General features: G+C 27.4%; 1 protein-coding gene across 2 annotated transcripts in view; it reads right to left on the minus strand.

Annotated features, from left to right (window-relative positions):
- The window catches only part of LOC129960594 (uncharacterized), a 201,011-nt gene that overhangs the window by 93,740 nt on the left and 91,665 nt on the right, over positions 1-15,606 (minus strand). For both annotated transcript variants that reach the window (XM_056074093.1, XM_056074092.1), the window contains exon 2: positions 6,066-6,343. In XM_056074093.1, coding sequence (XP_055930068.1) covers positions 6,066-6,256 — 191 coding nt within the window. In that variant the 5' untranslated portion in view covers positions 6,257-6,343. The remainder of the gene's footprint in view (positions 1-6,065; positions 6,344-15,606) is intronic.

Raw genomic sequence — 15,606 nt, forward strand, 5'->3', positions numbered from 1 at the left:
CTTAACATTTCACAAATGCCTAAAAATAAGCATGACTACTCCTAAGAATACGATTGAGACTAGAGCTACTAGTCATCAATCACGTACAAATATTCTTCTGTCTCAGGTTGCACTATAATCATAGCTAATATATTAGCATCTTCAACTACCAAATGTTCTCTAGCTATGGTAACACTTTTGTACGGAAAATAAATCTTTTTGATGATGTTGAATTTCTTTTTTCAAATTATGCCTCTTCGAATCCGAAGTTTATGCAGAAAGGGAAGAAAACTGCAATGCAAGGTTAAGAAGATTTTGAAAAAGTTCTCTTTTTTCCTTTTGTTTAACAATTTCTGTGTGATTGCATTTCAAGTATACGAATTCACTACAAAACGGATAGCATTACCTTCCTTCAAATTGATGAAAAACTGAAACTGAGCATTTATGCACTTAAATTGTGTTATATGCATAAATTAATTCGAAATTCCAGAATATTTCATTACTGAATTGTTTTATTTAATAGATTTCAGTTTAATTTATAAATCCAAGACTTTATAAAATTTTAAAGTTTCAGTTTTAAAATGGATCAAAAATCCCTTTCTTTTTTTTCTGTTGAAGAATCTCATTAAAATTAAGGTTATATATAATCATTTTTCTTCATAATTGTGCGTTTTAAAACCTTTTTCTCCTTTAACCCTTTAAAGGCCCATTTTTTTCTAGTCATATTATGTAAAAATATTTTTAGGCTTTCAATTAGAATAAGAAAAGGGATTCATTTAGCTTATTAGATAAATTTAATTTGATTAATTAATTAATTTGGTTGATTAATAATTAAGTAATAAATTGAGACACATCATTTTGTCTCAGATAAAGAACTGAAGCATCTAAGTTTCTGACTTACTAAAAAATTTGTCAGAACTTATGCCAACCTACATAATTTCATACAAAGATTGATAAATTTGGTGGGAAGCATACTTCCCACGGCTCTAGAAAGGGTTAATCTATCACTTATTTGTAGAAGTACGTCTCTAATATTTTGGAATGTTTAATAAGTTTTACTCTGCATGCTAAATGAAATCAATAGAATTTAGATGGCTGTGAACTAATTAGGTAGAATTGTTTTTGAAATATTATAGAGAAATTAATATCAATTGCATATATAACAGAAAGTATTTTGCTTTTATTGTTATTAATATTATTTTTATTATTATATTACTAAATAATATTATATTGTTATTAATATTATTTTTAAACTCTATTTTTTATATAGGGTTTAAACTCTCCATTCACGATACAGTGAGTCTTTTCCCTTGAAGTAAAATTTCTTTTGTTCTTTTTATGAATATGAAATCTGATAAGACATAAAAAAGACAAAGACATAAAAAAACTAAGTGAAACAGTTTTAAATGGCGTCTAGAAAACTATTCATTTTGTTACAGTTGCATCCGCAAGCACTATTTGAGAGTGAGAAAAGTGAGTAGCGTTTCCGTAGTTTATAAATGAATTAGGAAAAATTATGCTGCAATTGTTGTGCGAAATAACTTTAAACCTGCTAAATAATTAAAAATACAGAAGACCAGGAATATTCACGCAAGCCACACATTAAAACAGTCCTGAGCAGAATTGTTACACACGTGGAACTGAGTAATAAAGAGAAACGAGGAATAGAATGTATTGTTCTAATATAGCATCTGATACATGATTAAAAATTAACATTAAACAGATATGGTGAACAAGTCATAACGTTCACCATAGATGTATAAATTCAACAATGCGCCGGTATGTGTATTATTTTAATGAAGATCACCCGATCAAAATTGAATGTTGTTGCGCCTTCAAGCCTTTTTATTTGATTTGCTGAATCTGAAATGGTAATGTCTCTAACACTATTTCTAAAGAAATTGTGGTAGTACAAGACGAAATTCTATATTATCACGTGGTATTTTTATGAATGATTTGCCCTAAAATATTGTTGTTGTAGTGAGCATTTCCTGGTGTATTTGTGATCAGTTCATATTCGTATCACTGAATAAGAAATCTTAGGTCAGGTATGATTAGTATGTCCTCAGGTAAGATTTGTATATCTTAACCAAATATCTTATTTTAACGATTTAAATATTACTTTGTACAAACGATAAATATATTTTCATACAAAATTTTATTACAAAATTTATAACACAGTCCTGAAATCCCTAAAAAAGGACGTTAATAATTCGCTGATTATTAAATAATATTTAAATTGAGATTGTTTGGAAACATTTTTCTATATTTTTTCTTAAACTAAAATTTATCTTAGATAGAACAAAATAATGATAATCAAATAAAGCATAGCTATCGCCGAAATTGAAACGTTTACATATTAGTATATTAATAATCTAAGCTGAAAATTGTTATTCCTTTTAACTTTCTAGAAAATTGATTTGACGATTTCTTATTTAAAATGAACTCCTTAAATGATTTAACAAATTAGTTATTTTGGCTTACATTTTTAACCTACTAAAATATTCAAATAATTAAATTGTCAATTATGTAAATATTTGCATTAGTTGGATAATGAGCCTTGCAACACTTCAATTAGAACCAACGCTTTCCGATTTTCTATACCACAATCATCAGTGTATTTGAAATTCAAACTGAATTCATCATTCCTGATATAAAGGGTAGGTCTTACAGTCATCCAATTATGCAATCAAGACATCGCCACAAGTTGTCCTTTAGTCTTTTTTTTTTTTGTAAGATAACTGTAACATATTACCTAAGATGTTTTTACATTTTATTCATTGAAAACCTTTTACGTTATTAGCATTTAATGAATTTCTTTTAGGATTTATGAAGATTTCAGAATAAAATCCTTAACATTATGATATTTTATGATTTAAATTGAGACAAAAAAATTAAACATTTCTAGTTTCAGTTAAAGTTTTGAGTACTAAGTAATAACTTTATCCTATAATAATTACCCTGAATCATCTATAGTATTTTTAAAAGAATGTTTTAGGTATGTTTTACAACAAGCGACAAATTATACTGACGTGAAAGAAGCTTTATTGTCAGATGGAATTCCGGCTTCAACAATTCTATTTATTATAATTTTTTTAAAAATTCAAAAAGAAAATCTATAACACTTTTTCTAGCATATATATAATGATAATTTAATATCTAATTTAATCCAAATTAATTTCCTAAATATTTCCCTAATTCAGTCAAAGTCATTCTAAAATATTCTCTTGTTTCTTGATCTCATTCCACTTTTTAATTCAACTGAAGCTGTGTAAAAATTACTGCACCATCAGTTGCCCTTGCCAAGGTCAACACCAGTATTTAATTGACCCGTGGCTGGAAATCCCATGTTATATAAGACTAATGATCATTTGTTTCGTTCGTTCTGCTTTTGTTCCGCGCTGTTGTGGACGTGTTCTGTCCGCGCCTGCTTGTAAATAAATTGTCTTCCAGGGATGGATTAAAATGAATTTAAAAATGTTAAATGTATCTTCAATATCTTCGATCCTGCCTTCTGCTTTCAGAAAATTAAACGCTTACACACGCACGCACGCACACACACACACACACACATTTGAAAATAAAAGACATTTGGTAAGGTCATTTAGATTCAGTAGCTCCACAGAGCCGACTCTTCAAACGACATTTCGGTTAAAATATAGGAAAACACGAACTTTCCCTTCATTTTTTATGTTTTAAAAAGCAGAAATCTTGAAACGTTAGGACATTCTAGCAACTGCATAAAACATTAGGAAGTAAAAAAAAAAAAAAAAAAAAAAAAGGACACACTAAAAAACAGAAGACAAAAAAATCCTGTAAAGAAAACACGATTCAAGAGAAAAGAAATCCATAATGATTGTCTCTCGAATTTTCCGTGTTTCGCTCAAATAGATTGGGAGAATACAGGTGGAAGGGTCTAAAAGAAAGCTGTTCATCCAAAAATATGCTCAAGAATTCTTTCAGATGGCTGTATAAAACTTGTACAATGACGCTATACATCATTCTCTTTGTCTTCGCTAAAATTGAAGTGTCAGAAGCGCACCAAGGATTTTCTCCTTCATCTTTTCATTCCAACTTCTACAGAAATAAGTTTTCAACTCAAAAAGCTCGTAAAAACAAAAGGATTTCAGTAGTCATAAATTAAGTGTGAAATAATTTAAATTAAACTTGCGAGAGATGTTAAGTTTTGATATCTTCTTTATAATGCAGACAATATTCTGCGCAAAAAGTTTAATTATGAAATCCAGTTTTTACTATCGTAAATTTAATAAATATTATCTTGTACGTTTGGTTCTTATGAACTTAAAACTTTAACATACATAGTGGTAATGTTAATTATTAAAAAAAAAGATTATATTTTGGAAATATTTTTCCTTACTTTGGTATTTGGTATCAAATAACGCTTTGGTAGACAGTTTCAGATTGTACTTATATAATTCAAAACTATTTTATACGATTATATTAATTCGATTATATATTAAAATTATATTATTTCCTTGTTACAAAGCAGATTTTTTCATAAAAATAAAACTAGTGTACAGCGTTCAGATCTCGAACTATAACAGAATTGATCAGAAATTGAATTTAACTGAATCTAGTGTTGATCATCCAATAATATTAAAAATAGAATAATACACAAGCAAATGAAGGGGGGAATAGGGGGGAAAAATAGAATTTTCTATTCACTTTTAATTGAACTGGCTAATTTATTTTTATATAAGTTATACTTTTATCTCAGATCGTTGCATTTTTTAATATAGTAATAATATTATTTTTAACTGCATTTTATATAAAGTGAAACTAACAAAACTAAACTAAATGATAGTTAACTAAATTATGTGATATAAAATGAATCTTCTTTTTAAATAAACACTTGATTATATTCATTTCATATATTTTATTATATATAAATGCGAGAAACATGTATGAAAGTTTCAGTTTTCAATTACGATAGTATTTCATATCGAAATTGGTCAGTTGCATTGAATTTTACTATAAATAAAAAAGGCCTTTAATGCAAGTGTATGAAATATTAAAAGATGAGTCAGAATTCCATTGGGTCATTTATTTGATTAGCTTCATCAACATTTCGCTTCGAAATTAAGGAAGAAGTTTGAAACTAAGCCCTACAATAAAAGCTTAATTCAGGTGGCAAGACAAAAACTTGAATGAGAATCCTTCTTTGTGAGTTGTACCAAAGAAAAGATATTGAGACGGCATGATAGATTAATTGCTGCTTCGCACTGAAATGCCAGTATTTTAGTGAAATGTGGCATTTTTTAAAAATTTAAATTATGAAGTATTTTTAGTCGTCTAACTTTTCATCTTCCAAAACTAGCTTGAATTAGTGTATTGCATGTGAAAAAAATGTAAAATGCAATTTATTTGAAAAATTCAATGGATTCGGTTTCTTAATGAAAGAATTATGGAAGTAAAAATAAGTAACTAAAAATTTTAGAAACGAGTCGGTGAATAAATCTCACTTTCATTTCCTACTGTTTTGTGTCTTATTTTATTATTTTTTAAAAACCCTTTTTCATGTTTTATTACATGGATTTGGTTTTTAAGGGAAAAAATTATGAAAGTAAATAAATAAAAACCTTAGTAACGGATCATTGAATAAAGCTAAATATCTCAGCTTCATGTTTTATTTCTGTGAAAAGTGCTTTTCATAACATTTAAAGGTTATTTCTTCCATGCTTATCTTTAAATAAATAGCTAAATCAGACTTTACACTCCGTTAATAATTAATTTCTTTCAAATTATTAGAAATGCAGAGAAAATGATAAGAAATATTGTTATTGGCTTTATACATAAGTATTATCTTTTATGAAGTAATAATCTACCTGATAAGTTGTCAGTGCATTCTTCATAAGCAAAAATGAAATAGGTTTATGTCGTTGCTGATGTATATTCATAACAATAAAACACTTTGGGCTAAAGTGTACATTGATGCAAACCATGCTCATATACGTTTTGAAACTGCTTTTATGTTGTTGTTTTTTATTTAGTGATTAAATATCAGACATCCTATAAATTAATCATTAATATAATTTTGTTTTATTGAAAAAAAAAGTGACACTTACCTTCTCAGGGACTTTCTCGTAGCAATCAAACACATCAAGAACAGATTCGCAGCCATACCAATAGCGCCAAATGTGAAAAGAACAACTGACTCTGTAGTTAAGGCCGGGTGGCAAATTGGTGCACTGATGTTGATCAAGTGGCTTGCATTGGGGACATTTCCAAAGCGAACAACACTGAGTGTGCCCGCCATGTTAGATACTGAAGGTAATTAGAGATTAAATTTCTCTGAATTACATAAAATGCTTTGAAAGCAATTCACCTTATATCTGAAGAAAGCCTAAAAGAAAAAAGAAGAAAAAAAAATACATCTATAAAGTCAGATAAACAATTATACACTTAAACATTTATGTAATTCATGTAACGAACTATTTTAATTGATTTGATATCAGTAGCTCAAAACCCGCAGATTGCATAACTGAAATGAGAAAATCAATCGAGTGCGTTTTTCTAATGATTCTTTTTTAAAGGATTCTTTCTAGTTTTAAATAATTTCTTGATCTAATAATAATTTCTTATTACAGATAAGGGTCCTTTCTTGTTTTAATTTATTTCAAAATTCTTATAATGATACAATTAAATTGAACTTTTCATATACAAATGAATTTCCATAAATTTGTTATTTTTCAATGCAGAAAATTGAATTAATTTCTTTCGGAATATTGCAAAAAAATTGCGAAATATTTTTTTAACTATCTGTAAAGCTCTTTTGAAGTTTACAAGCATATGGGAGTAAATTTCATCACAATAGAAAGGGGAAAGCTACCGAATTTCGACCTCTGTGGCATTTTTAAAATGAAGATTAATTGAGAATTTATTTTAAAAACAAATATAATTGCTTTAGTTATTTATTTATCTGCAAAATTATGTAATTATAAATTTTTCAAGACATACACTTTAAATTGGAAAAATACATAAGATGGATATTACAATTTTTAAAGCTAGTTAAAGAAACCGGACCAAAAGGGATCTCTAGTTTCTGAAGTTGTATTATTAGCTTCTTTATGCACAATTACGAATAAAATTCACAATAGCACACAACGTGTGAACTCAAGTATGACATTTTACTCATACAAGTGCGACCCGGTGCAAAACAACGTAACCTCAGGTTTTGCTCATTTGGAACATTATTTAATGTCTTTTTTATTCTTTAATTTGTTCCACTTTCAATTTCTGAGAAATACAACCCAGAAATCAATTATAATCACTAATAGCTATTAGTGATTATGACTTCTTTTTGAATTATTCCTCTATTTCAAGATAATAACCAATTTATTTAAGCAGTTTAATTAATTAGCAATAATTTTACAATTGGCCAATTAACTGAGCAATTTGGGCAATTTCAAAACAATTGGGAATTGTTTTGATCCGACCTAAACAAATTATAGACAAAGTTCCATAATCTTATTTTTAAAATATTTTAATAAAATCATTACAGTAGATTGTAGCCAAACAAGTTTCCAATCTGAGGATATAACATTTTTTTGGCATACTTTAAAATAGTGTGAGCACTGCCAGTCTTTTATTAAAATACTTAAGGGGAATCAGTACCCCACATTTTTTTTCTACAGTTTATAAGGAATCTGCTTTGTTTTGATGTAGTCAATATACAATGCTCAAAACTTTAAATTTTCAAAATATTTTTCCTGTTCATAAATTTAATATTTTTTTAATAAAAATTTTCAATATTTTTTTCCAAATTTTTTTTTAAAAATCCTCTTAAGGAATTTAATGGAATTACGTATCCAATTTTGGATATCTAAATAAGTTTTAGAGAAAGAAAAAAAACGTTTACTTAATATTTTGATGAGTTTTTGGAAAATGTAAGATTATTTCACTTTTGCTATTTTTTTTTAAAAAGAATTCTAAACAATATTTTTAAAAATTTCTGCCTAATTTTATTAAGTTGATACTTCCGAATTTACATAAAAATCCAAACAGTTTGAATTAAATGTATTTGACTTTTATCATTTTATTGTAGCCATGATTTCAGAAAACTCAAACTGAGAAAAACGGGTTTAAAGATTCAACGCAGTAATATTATAGCTAAATCAGCTTATATTGCACCACTATTTTTCTAAGTAATAATCAAAGCGAGCAAGAAAAGCAAGAAAACACAGATTTTATGAAAAAAAAATTTCCATGGTTAATAATTGCTGTATTTTAACTTAAATATAATTAGAAAATTATTGTTGGATTTTGGTGTAGATTTCTTCAAAATTTGTGTTAATAATTAACATACAGAACTTATATATAAATCAATATGTTTAAAACTATCGCCTTGAAATGTCCATGGCATTTAATCCCACAACTAATTTCCTGTGTATGGTGTGGAAGTTTAAAGAGGGAGTGCCAGCTCAGGTATCATCATCGCCATCTGACCGCAGTTCAAAATTACAAAGTTCGTTCCAAAATAGACCTAGTGTTGCTTCAACGCTAGGGCTATTTTTAACTCAACTAAACCTACAGCTAATCTGTAAAAATCAATTTCTAAAAGAATTTAATTCTTCGTTATTATATTGCCAAATCAAATAAATACAGTAAAATATTGACAAATAAAAATTTAAATCTACTGAAAGCACAGATTCTATGATATGAAGCGATACTGTAAAAATAGAGCAATTTTATGTAACCGCTATATTTTTACAATACATTCATTTTCTTTGTCTATACATTTTTCTGAATTTATTAACATATACGAAAGATGTTCGGTATAATATCATGTCTTTCTAAAGAAAATTAATTTTTGAATAGTAAAAATATTAACTAATCTTTACTGTTTTCAAAATCTGATCTTACTGAATCAAAGTATTGGAGCTCCATTGAATATTTCCGATATTTAACAAAAATTGCAATAAATATTATGAATTATTTTAAAAAGCCAATAAACTCCATTCTTCTGATGAATAAGTATAGAGACAATATTGAGAAATGATTTGATTAATTCATTTTAATAATCTATTTCCATATCAAATATTCGAACAATATGAATTATTTATAAAAATTTTCTGGCTGCGGTGGCCTTGGCGGAAATTCTAGGCTTCAGATTCCAGACCAGATTCCACCGATGAACAGTCGTGTAAGCGGAACTGGTGCACGTTAAACCCATTGGGACCAAACGCCCTCCCACTGGTGTGGTGTGAAGGTTTGGAGAGGGGTGCCAGATCATATGTTCGTCCTCGTCATCTGACATCAAAATAATGAGCTCCGTCCCAAAATAGCCCTAGTATGGCTTTAAAACGTGACATTAATATAACTAAATTAACTAAATCAAACTTATAAAATTTTTTAAACGGTTTTTTTCATTTAGAAATTCTACAAACACAAGACAATCAATTCTAGATCGAAAGTGCGCAGTATATGATGTTAGATTATATAATCCGGAAATTTTAAATTGCAAGATATTGGTTATTATTTTAAATATTTCGTAACTACTAGTATAAAAGAAAAAAAAATATGCACGAAATGAAAATATGGCATATTTCTTCCGCATTACAACATTAAATCTATACCAACGGATGAAAATTTTTTCAGCAATAAATCAAAAATTATGCAATTTAATTATTATCTCTTTACTTTGTAAATAAAAAAAGCACTCAATCACCGCAGTTACATACGCATAATAATTTTTTCACTTCCTTGCTGCATCCTCCTCTACGTCGCAGCAGTCAATTGGATTAAGAAGTTGGTGGATCAATCTATGGAGATCAAAAGCCCCTTTTTTCAATTTATTGAGGTTTTTTGGACCATTTCCTGAGACTCATTTTGTTTACTTTTCCTGAGAGGCGTCTGGGACTTTGCTTCTTGATGCTTCATTTTCAAAGGGGCGACAAATCCTGTTTCAGTTTCTCGCTCAATTTCATCTAAAAGCGCGTTTTCTAAACCAATAAATTATGCATCTCCTTCGACATTATTTACCTCATAAATAATTGTTCGAAGACTTATGGACAAATAGATAAAATATCTGAAATATATATGAAGGGAATTAAGTATTTCTGGTGCTTCTAATGCTTCCTACAACATTGGTGGCGTACTGCGTACAAAAGCAGATAATTCACTAATGTATACTGGGAACTAAGCCTTATTTTCCTATTTATAGTTTACTTTAGAAGGGGTATTTAAAAGCAGCAAACGCTACCATGTTATTTTTGTGCATTTTTTGTTCCTTCAGAATTCTATTAACATAATCATTTTACTTTTTAATGTGAAACTTTCAATAGGAAATAATACTTTTCATGCAAAATATAGGATGCTTTAGTTTATTTCTATGATAATAGGTTACATTTTGGTGGGACTATTAAAGGATTTTCAGAATTTTTTTCTTTCTTTGTTTCTTCTTTCTTGCGATTGCTTTTTCTACAAGGGAAAAGGAATATTTAGAATACTGCATCTTTGAAAGTTGTATGAAAACAGACAGCTTTTGATTGAAATTGTGCATGAAATACTATCGTTGGAGAGACATATTAATATCTGTTTCTGAACAAAATAACTACAAAATATTTTCCCTCTTGTATTGACTTTTAGTATTTTATCCTTTTTATACATGATTTTTTCCTCTTCATAAACGTTTGATTATTCTTTTAAAAATAATTTCAATTCAAGTTAGATAATTAGTGCCTTATCAAATCTGATAATTATAAGGCTTTTTTTAAATAAAAGGAAAAGTTTATTAAATTCCCATATATTTTCAGCGACTTTTTACGTTATTGAATATACGTTATTGAATATTACGTTATTGAATATTACGTTATTGAATATACGTTATTGAATATACGTTATATTACGTTATTGAATATTCGTTATTAAATACGTTATTTTGAGTTAAAAACTGAAAAAAAGCTGTTTTTAGTTGTTATTGTGGGTAATTATTCGTTAATTATTGTGGGTAAGGCATCAATTTTTTCCTATATTTTAAAGAATTATAAACGTTGAGTAGTTTTCAAGATTTGTGGCCAATAAAGATACAATTCTAAAAAATCAATTCCATAATGAAAGAGGAAAATCAATTCAAGTAGAAATGTACGGTTCATTGATAATAAACAAATTATTAATATAATTGATTTCTGTTTATGGAATTTGATAAGTAAAATTAAATAAACGATGTTTTCGTTCTGAAAACTGTAGTTAGAACAATTTGGTTCTGTTATATTTTTTGCATATAATTTTAAATGCTCATAGCGTAATAAGATTTTTACTTCCAAATTTTGTTGTTATCAATATAGTTTTTCTTTAAAAATTGGACATTGTTCCATTCTTATAAAGTTTGTAAGGATTTATCATTTCTTATATTTATAAGAATATTCCACATAATTCATATATTAATTATTGCTGCTTCATTTGCATCTATTTTATAAATAGTGCAGTAAGATATTTATCTTATTCGAGACATTAATATCAATTTTTGTGTGAAATATTTGCTAAATTTCCTATAAAATGTGAAAAAGGAATGATATTTATATTTAAGCTCTAATTATGCATATAAATTCCCAATAAGTTTGCTGAAGTATTAATACTGTATTTATGTAATATTTTTTATATGTGCAAAACAAAATCTGAGCATCATGATCCGAAATACTTTATTGCCATTTCGCTTATATATATATCTAGCTATGTTTAATATCAATTTACTTCTGCTCATGGCTACTTAATTTTATCTGTTCTAATTTCTTACTAATGTGAAATTTTCCCAGATTAATACTGTCCTGATCATCGACTCTTATCAAGAGTTACATTTAAATAAAAAACAATTCGAATTTTTTATTATTTCACGATATTTTAAGCACATAATGACTCACAGTGTGTTAATTTTTGTAGGAAGTAATCCATAGGATTTAATCAATTTCCAAAATTATTTTTAAAAAAAATGAATATTGCAAAGAATTTCCCACAAGAAAAATGAATACCCAATTTAAGTAATTAATATGCAATAACTTAATAGAGAACTCTCATACGTCAATATAAATGAGAAAATATAAATGAGAAACAAGGCAACATTGTTGGGACTTATTACAAGTAAGCTCCCTATGTAAATGTACTTTAAAAAAAGTAAACAATCTAGGAATAATACTTTGCCAGGATTTTTATATTCATCAAACGAAAAAATTCTAGAAATTTTTTTGCTTCGTTGAGCTTTGAAATATCTGAACTTTTTAGGTAAACTGACAAGGGGTGATTTTTACTGTACATGAAACTTATTACTGGATTTTACTTGACAATTATTATAAAGAGGCTCAGTGTTTTAAAACTTTCTGTCATTTCTTCGAGTTTCCCTCTAAAGGATTTTCCATGAATACGGCTTTATCAGACAGTTCAGGTTGAAAAGTAAAAACGTTATTCGAAATAATAAAAAAATATGAAATAAGACCCAATCAGTTCTTCAAATGCTATGATTATAGTTCTTCACAGCTAAGCAATTTCATGTCTAACATTCAGCAAAGAAACATACGAATTTAGTTTACCTGAAATTTAATATCTATTTAAAAATAAAATAAAATACGCAAATTTTTCAGTGAATTTTTTGAATTTATTTTTCGAGTTGGTTGTTTATAGAGTATTATCTAAGCAAATGATTTTATCTAAAAAGAAAAGTAAAAAATCCAGTACAAATTTACTTCTTTTTTCAAGAACTTATAAATGGGTTTAACCGTCTAAAGTAAATATAGACTATTTCCATTCATAATATACAGATTTATATCTTTGATCAATACATTAAATTGTCCTAACATACTCTAGAAGACGCACTGAAAATATTTCTTATAATTAACGATGATTTAGATGCACATTATTCAAATATGCAAAGCTTGATCAAGCAGATTTTGAATTACAAAGCAATAAATGAACAACCATCTATTTCATCCTTTTTTAATTTGAATAAAAATCAATATGCAAGCGTTTACAATAAATTAGGTCAGTATGCCAGTATCTAATTTTTTCAAAAAGCTTAAGTTTTTATTTTTCATCCTTTTTTGCTTTTAATATTATTTTCAATGTGTTATGGATTCTGATGATTTAATTAGTAAATTTTAAAAAAATCGAATTTATAAAGAATATTTTTCCTGAGATTATATTTCCTAAATGACTGAATTCTTCCAATATTTTTTATTATGACCAAAAACTTTTAATACAAGGCACTAAAAGAGAATTTTAATTGCTGTGATGCTATTAGTTGCCATTTTCAGCCAAATAAATGACGCTTTAAGTCAAACCCAATTTTTTAAAGCCAGTATTAAAGCCTCTGTTCTATGCTAGCCCTGGTACAAACGCCTCCAGAGTTTTATTACATTTTAAGCTCCTCGGATTAGAAAGAACTTTGGCAAAGCAGAAATCGATGAAGAACCTAAAGTAGATATTTTCCTTCTTTCTTTCATAAATTCAATCATTAATGATGAAAATCTAACCATAATAATGAAAAAATCAAATATTTATGTAACAAGGGAACGAAAACTACAAAAACAGATAATCCTCTTTGTTTTATTTACTTGAAGAAGGTATTTAATATTTCGTTGTTTTAAGTAAATCCCATTAACATTCAGGCGATATCTTCTGGCAAATATAATATGCACAGATAATTTTCAAACTGAAAACTCAGATGACATTACGATATATCTAATTAAAGAACCTCCGAATTTATTTAGTATTCTCTTGAACAATTTGATATATAAAGATTCTTTATACATTGTGGAAGTAAAATGGAACCCATTTTTAGTTTCTTTTTCTCACAAAGTATAACCTATTAAAAATAATGTAATTGCTACAAAAAAATCCATCTCGGGATTTTAGTGAATTTCCACATTTTAGATCATCCTGAATCCGAAGCATTCCATTTCTGGTACTATGATCTGTCTGTAAATTTTTTTTTACCCATTTAGTTTTAAAGATAACCTTACATATTGAAATGATTAAATACCTATAGAAGCAAATAAATATTCAATACCTATTTTATTTATGATATTTTGTTCTTTTTCCTAAATTTGTACTTGCAAAAATATATATGAAAATAGTTTGGTAATTACTTTACAGCTAATTTATATTTTTTTACGAAATTATAAAAGTTTTTGATTTCAAATTATAGAATTCAATTTTAAAATACGGAGCTTTTAAACGTCACTACTGTCAGTTATCTTTACAACCGCTATTAAATTTTCAGTAAATCCAATATCCTAAAGTAACAAAAATTTATTAATTATCGTTTATGAGAAAGAAAGTGGACTTAAAGGAGAGGTTTTATTTCTGTATCTGTCTCCTTTTTTACCTTACAGCAAAAACTCCACCAATGCATGATATTTCATTGAAAATCATTAAACGTTTTCCTTAATTTAATTTTACAGCATAAAAACATTTTTTAACCAAAGTTAAATCATTTTTACAGCCTTAACTATTATTTTTACTATATTTACTAATGAGTACTGGTATAAATTGTGACAAAAATTTGTTTCATCATTACTTTGACTGTTTCAGAGCATTTTCTAATTAGCAATCTGCTATTACTGATTTTTAACTTCCTGTGAGTTAAGAGTTCAGTACAGAGCTAAAAAAGAATTCCTATAACCATATCTGCTGGAGTGGTAATTAGGCTTCTGCCTCTCTGTTAATTTATTACCAGCTTAAACACTATTTTTAATGAAATATAGCACTTAAAAGTTATCTAAATTCATGAAAAGAGTCGAAAGTTTTAAATATATATTTTCAATAAATCTGTCTATCGGTATCTATTTATCAGTAATTTTATCTAAACACCGAAAGTTTTTGCTAAATTAATTACCAAAACTGTACGCAAAGAATTTCACATTCTTCATATCCTGAGTCAGCATAAGTGATAACTGCTGAATACGTGTCCTGTACTTACTATTGGGAAACGAAAAAACTGGATGTTTCAATTTAATCCGATTTTTAATATATTTTTTTTCTTATTGGGTACATTTTTTTTTTATTTTTAGCTTTGTCATTTCTATTTATATGAACTGAAATACAATACTATATCATGAACAATCAGAAAAAAATTTTGGTTATACAAAGTATTTCAGATTACACATTCTGCCTCGAGTTACGGATAAGGAGACAGTTGCAAAAGATAATTTTTAAAAATTCGCTATGTTTGTTATCTTTTAAACTAATAATCCATTTCTCTTAATTGCATACATAGTTTAACTCAGAGCAAAAAAGTAACAATAACATTTTACTTTCTGCCCACTATACAGTTATGCGACAATTCTCCAACATACAAACATTTCAAAACCAAATCATTCATTACCGATTACCTTAGTATTAAGTTTTTTTTCTTTTTTTGTTACATATTTAACAGTTTATATTAATTTTGTATTAACCAATAACATTTTGATTTCCACCCATTATACATTAAAGCGACAATTCTCCAACATACAAATATTGCAAAGCCGAATCTTTCATTACCGATTATCTTAGTATTAAGTTTTTTCTTTTTTTGTCACATATTTAACAGTTTATATTAATTTTGTATTACAAACTTGAAAATTGCGTAATATTCCCTAAATTCATATAAACAGCCACCTAAAGCTTCGAAGGACA

This window comes from Argiope bruennichi, chromosome X2 (assembly GCF_947563725.1).
Source record: "Argiope bruennichi chromosome X2, qqArgBrue1.1, whole genome shotgun sequence".
In the NCBI taxonomy this organism is placed as follows: Eukaryota; Metazoa; Arthropoda; class Arachnida; order Araneae; family Araneidae; genus Argiope; species Argiope bruennichi.